General features: G+C 44.5%; 1 protein-coding gene across 1 annotated transcript in view; it reads left to right on the plus strand.

The window, feature by feature from the left end:
- Positions 1-5,060, plus strand: part of LOC121572106 (arf-GAP with coiled-coil, ANK repeat and PH domain-containing protein 1) — a 28,289-nt gene extending 23,229 nt beyond the window's left edge. The window contains exons 18-23 of the mRNA XM_041884024.1: positions 1,373-1,423; positions 1,535-1,713; positions 1,830-1,939; positions 2,034-2,144; positions 2,223-2,284; positions 4,303-5,060. Of these exons, the coding sequence (XP_041739958.1) occupies positions 1,373-1,423; positions 1,535-1,713; positions 1,830-1,939; positions 2,034-2,144; positions 2,223-2,284; positions 4,303-4,400 (611 nt within the window). The 3' untranslated portion in view covers positions 4,401-5,060. The remainder of the gene's footprint in view (positions 1-1,372; positions 1,424-1,534; positions 1,714-1,829; positions 1,940-2,033; positions 2,145-2,222; positions 2,285-4,302) is intronic.
- Positions 5,061-6,425: the final 1,365 nt, after the last annotated feature.

The raw sequence follows: 6,425 nt of genomic DNA on the forward strand, positions 1-6,425 counted from the left end.
CGTGTTTGGAGGACAAAGAATGCTGAGTTGCATCCAAAGAACACCATACCTACTGTGAAGCATGGGGGTGGAAACATCATGCTTTGGGGCTGTTTTTCTGCAAAGGGACCAGGACGACTGATCCGTGTAAAGGAAAGAATGAATGGGGCCATGTATCGTGAGATTTTGAGTGAAAACCTCCTTCCATCAGCAAGGGCATTGAAGATGAAACGTGGCTGGGTCTTTCAGCATGACAATGATCCCAAACACACCGCCCGGGCAACAAAGGAGTGGCTTCGTAAGAAGCATTTCAAGGTCCTGGAGTGGCCTAGCCAGTCTCCAGATCTCAGTCGAAAGTCCGTGTTGCCCAGCGACAGCCCCAAAACATCACTGCTCTAGAGATCTGCATGGAGGAATGGGCCAAAATACCAGCAACAGTGTGTGAAAACCTTGTGAAGACTTACAGAAAACGTTTGACCTGTGTCATTGCCAACAAAGGGTATATAACAAAGTATTGAGAAACTTTTGTTATTGACCAAATACTTATTTTCCACCATAATTAGCAAATAAATTCATTAAAAATCCTACAAGGTGTTCATCACCCCTTCCATGGCGGTGCCAAGATCCTGGATCATGGCCGCTTGTTGGATAACGCGCTCCTCCAGTGATCCCGCTGGCACCGTCGCTCCTGCTGACTCCATGGAAGGTGTGTTATTCTGTCATGCGACGTGTATGCGGTAGCGAAGTCAAAAGCAGGACACAGAGCGGCTGGCAACGTTATTTACTGAACACAGTAAAATCAACGTACACAACAACAAACCTCCAAAACAGGGAGGAAAGCACAAAGACCCGTACATACACGAACTGCCGGAAATGACAACAAACAATAACACACAAAATACCAAATGAGAGACGGGTAAATATAGGGAATACAATCAAACATAATGGCGAACAGGTGTAAATAATAAAGACTAAACAAGACAAACACCGAAACATCGATCGGCAGCAGCTAGTACTCCGGGGACGACGAACGCCGAAGCCTGCCCGAGCAAGGAGGAGGAGCAGCCTCGGCTGAATCCGTGACACCAGGTCAGGAATGTAAGCGATGCAGGTGCTGTGGGTTATTTGTGTCTGTCCAAGGGATAGATAAGAGGATAGATACCAACGACAGAAATTCCACACAACACACACACACACACACACACACACACACACACACACACACACACACACACACACACACCATAAACTTGGTGACGCAGCAAAAAGCGGTAAGCTTGGGTACATTGTTGTAGTGTGTGTATTGTTATAATCAGCAGGATAAACCTGTCATCTTGTGGTCTGTTGCTGTACTGAAGGAATGTCATGTGACGCTCTCTCTCTCTCCCCTCAGGGCTCAACCAGAGTGACCTTGTCCAAAACAACAATACTGGCATTCACAAAGGTGACACAAACACACACAGAGATGCCCCCCACCACACACACTCACTCCCCCCACCCCCCCCCACCCCACACACACATACACACAAACAAAAACCCTGTCATCCCTCCACAGATTATGAAGATGAGGAAGAGGAGGACCTGTCTGGTCTTCATCCCGGGGCGTTGTTATATCGGTCTGCAGCGCTGCAGCATTTCCCTGTCATGGCCGACGCCCTGGCCCATGGAGCTGACGTCAACTGGGTCAACACAGCCGAGGGGTCCAGCACCCCACTCCTACAGGCCGTCACCGCGGTGAGGAGAGAGAGAGAGTGTGTGTGTGTGTGTGTTTAGAAGAGATCGAGCAGGTTTGTGTGAATGTATCTGTTGTGTGTATATGCTCACTGGCCCTCTGACCCCTGTCTCTCCAGAACTCCTTGGCAGCGTGTGAGTTCCTGCTACAGAACGGTGCCAATGTTAACACAGCAGACAGTAACGGGAGAGGACCTCTACACCACGCCACTATACTGGGACACACTGGGTAGGATGGACAACACACACACACACACACACACACACACACACACACACACACACACACACACACACACACTAACCTGGTCCCTGTCTCCCAGGCTTGTGTGTCTGTTCCTGAAGCGAGGGGCAGACTACAACGCCAGAGACAACACCCAGAAAGACCCCATTACTATCGCCGTGGAGACAGCCAACGCTGACATCGTCACCCTGTGAGTATAAACTTCAGTTGATTTGTTGACACTAGAAAGATTGATTGATTTTCTCACGACTCTGCTTTCTCCTGACAGGCTGCGAATTGCCAAGATGAACAAGGAGATGCGTGAGATGGACGGAGCCTTTGGCCAACCAGGTCACTCAGGGGGACAGGGAGTGGGCGGGACAGGGAGTGGGATGGGCCAAACCAGGAAGGGACTTCAGGCCTTGAAGAAGCAACTGAGTGGATGGGCACTAGGGGGGCAGAATGAGTAGAGAGAGGGGGACTGGCATTCGTAACTGAGGAGAGAACAGATAGGGAGGAGGAGGGGTACTGCTGAGGTGCATAGGCTACTCGGCTAACAGTTCCCAGTAAGTTGTGAGGTAACATTAAAATAGATTTTAATTTTTTTTTAAACATTACAGGCTGATGTTAAAATTATGTTTTGATTGATTTCTGGAATCATTGCTGGACCCTTCCTAGAGTGCTAAAAATAATAGGTTAGGGGAACGTTCTTGGAACTTATATGGGGAACGTTCCTGGAACTGAGAATTGTTAACTGGATTACTGGGTAGGGACGATTTCCTGTAACTCAGTAGAGGGAGTAGAGAGGGGGAGTAGAGTGAATGCAGTTTGAGTAGAGGGATAACTAGAATACAGGGTAAATGTATGGACAAGAGGCTTCTATACTGTAGTCTTTCTGTATGTGGGAAGAGGTGGCCATTTTGGGAATATAATACTAAAGGGAAAAACAGGGAAAATGAGAGAACCAGGGAAAAGGAGAGAACATACCGTAGAAGAGGAAGGAGGGACATTTAAGGGAGTGTTTATGTAATGACATGTATGCACACCCATGAGTGAGTCCACGTTGCACTTTGATGTAGAATTAATGAACGCAGTTAGTCATCCTGCACTTTACAGCCCATATAAGCTCTATGTAGATCACAGAGTATGATAACACTGGGCATTGGCCATGTTTAACATATATTTATACACCTATAAATAAGTGTACAGTTCTATATGGACTAATGTATTGTATGATAGCACAGGATGTTGCCTGAAAAAGAAGGAATCTGATTGTTTAGGTTGTCTCGTCATGTACATTTTATGTACCTTGCATAGTGTAATTGAGTCTGCTGTATGTGTAGTAAGTCCAACAACCAATGCTTTTTTCACTTATACAACTGTATGTTCCCCCATTTCCCAGGCTTACTTTAACCTTTTCAAACGGACTCTTTTGTCAAACCTAAGTGGTTATTATTGTGTTTGACCGGTTTCAAATACACACTGCCACTGTTTAAGCATTGCTTTTGCTTGAGAATAAGAACTTGATGCTGAGAACATAAAGATGTACAGAAAGTAATTAGCCTGTCCATTGTAGTTCAGTGTTTTCCAAACAGTGGCTCGGGGCCCACTGGTGGTTTATGTTGTGGCCAGTCTTAGGCTGCTGGTCAAGCCTGGGTCGTGGCTGTTATAAACATGTTTTTGTCTATCGGGACAATGAACAATGCACAATGCTTAAACATTTGGGAACCACTGGTCTAAACCCATCGGCTAGCCAGTAGGCCTAGCAGATGCAACCGATTTGGGCTGGAACAGTGGACTCTCATTGGGCAGAGCTGCAATATTTCTGCGCTGTGTTGTATGAGAAAGAGAGTGTCCCATCCATTCTTCCATGGCCAAACTGTCTGCCAAGTCTGTTCCAAGTCCAATTTATTTACTCCAGTACTGACACAATAACTCACTATTTTAAATATTCTAACTCAAATAATATGTCTGGCCCTGGAGGACTGAGGTTGTGATGCTCATGTAATGTCTATACTTGGAGATGCTTAATTTGTCTGTCAGTCTCTGATATGCAGTGCTTTCTCATTGTTGTCTTGTGAGCCTTTGTGTTTGTCCAATGAGGCGACTGCCTGTTCTGCGCTGCTTGCACAGTGTGTCCCTTGATGCCCCCACCTTACAGCGCTACAGGTAAACAGTGTGCCTACGCGTGCATTCATGTTTATAGTAGTAGTTTAATGTGGACAAATTGAGAGAGAGAAAATAGGGCGGCTAAGGACAGAAATGTACTGTACAGACAATACTCCCCCGAAATTAAACAAATTACATTAACGTAAAAATGTCTTCATGCTCTCTTCCTGAATGTTCTTCTCATGTCTTGTTTTCCTAAGGTGATGAAACGTACCAGGACATCTTCAGGGACTTCTCTCACATGGCCTCTAACAACCCGGAGAAACTCAAACGGCGCAGCACAGACTATAAGACTTGAGCTACCTGACTGCTGTTTCTTATGTATGCTGTTGTTATGCTGTTTTCCTTCTTTTTTTTGTCACACACACGCCGACACAGACAAATGACAAACACACATTTGCTGGCCACCTGCTCTGCGTTAGGTCATTGCTCAGCTGGTGATTACTCTAGTAGAGGCTCCGGTCCAACAGTAATCTCTTTGTGTTTGGATGCTAGAGGAGAACACTCAGGCTAAGTGGCTACATGAAACACTTGTTGGAGGAGATGGAACCAGATTTACAGCCTAATAATGACAGAGAATACAGTAATAACTTCCCATTAAATGATTCATTTCCTAATTTAATTTAGTCTAGCGATGCCATCTGACCTGATCTCATCTCGTAAACTCGACTTTAAGGCTATGTTTCCCACAACTACTGTAGAACAAAAAAAGTGCCATTTTAATTGTTGTATTGCTTTTTGTTGAGCCTTCTCAATGTACTGTAAGTTGTGACAAAAGAAAAGGAGGGAGATGTTTGAAGCAAAGGGTAAAATTGTTGTATGTGCTCTTGTACTTTTCTTCATCATTTCGGATGTGATGTTTCTTTGTATATCATGTTTATTTGTGGGGTTTTCTATTGGCTGCGTGAGGTACCAGAGCTGTATTTCTTGCGGACAATTAAAATACCAGTTAATTTAAGTTTCTGTGTAAAGTCATTCAATGGACCTAAATATAACATGCAGTATAACACAAGTAGTGTTATTATAAGTATAACAAGCCGTACAACACAGTATAATTTGTCAAATATGGATTTACACTACCGGTCAAAAGTTTTACAACACCTACTCATTCAAGGGTTTTTCTTTATTTTTACTATTTTCTACATTGTAGAATAATAGTGAAGATATCAAAACTATGAAATAACACATATGGAATCATGTAGTAACCAAAGAAGTGTTAAACAAATCAAAATATATTGTATACAGTGGGGAAAAAAAGTATTTAGTCAGCCACCAATTGTGCAAGTTCTCCCACTTAAAAAGATGAGAGAGGCCTGTAATTTTCATCATAGGTCCACGTCAACTATGACAGACAAAATGAGAAAAGAAAATCCAGAAAATCACATTGTAGGATTTTTAATGAATTTATTTGCAAATTATGGTGGAAAATAAGTATTTGGTCAATAACAAAAGTTTCTCAATACTTTGTTATATACCCTTTGTTGGCAATGACACAGGTCAAACGCTTTCTGTAAGTCTTCACAAGGATTTCACACACTGTTGCTGGTATTTTGGCCCATTGCTCCATGCAGATCTCCTCTAGAGCAGTGATGTTTTGGGGCTGTCGCTGGGCAACACGGACTTTCAACTCCCTCCAAAGATTTTCTATGGGGTTGAGATCTGGAGACTGGCTAGGCCACTCCAGGACCTTGAAATGCGTCTTACGAAGCCACTCCTTCGTTGCCCGGGCGGTGTGTTTGGGATCATTGTCATGCTGAAAGACCCAGCCACGTTTCATCTTCAATGCCCTTGCTGATGGAAGGAGGTTTTCACTCAAAATCTCACGATACATGGCCCCATTCATTCTTTCCTTTACACGGATCAGTCGTCCTGGTCCCTTTGCAGAAAAACAGCCCCAAAGCATGATGTTTCCACCCCCATGCTTCACAGTAGGTATGGTGTTCTTTGGATGCAACTCAGCATTCTTTGTCCTCCAAACACGACGAGTTGAGTTTTTACCAAAAAGTTATATTTTGGTTTCATCTGACCATATGACATTCTCCCAATCCTCTTCTGGATCATCAAATGCACTCTAGCAAACTTCAGACGGGCCTGGACATGTACTGGCTTAAGCAGGGGGACACGTCTTGCACTGCAGGATTTGAGTCCCTGGCGGCGTAGTGTGTTACTGATGGTAGGCTTTGTTACTTTGGTCCCTGCTCTCTGCAGGTCATTCACTAGGTCCCCCCGTGTGGTTCTGGGATTTTTGCTCACCGTTCTTGTGATCATTTTGACCCCACGGGGTGAGATCTTGCGTGGAGCCCCAGATCGAGGGAGATTATCA

This window comes from Coregonus clupeaformis, chromosome 8 (assembly GCF_020615455.1).
Source record: "Coregonus clupeaformis isolate EN_2021a chromosome 8, ASM2061545v1, whole genome shotgun sequence".
In the NCBI taxonomy this organism is placed as follows: Eukaryota; Metazoa; Chordata; class Actinopteri; order Salmoniformes; family Salmonidae; genus Coregonus; species Coregonus clupeaformis.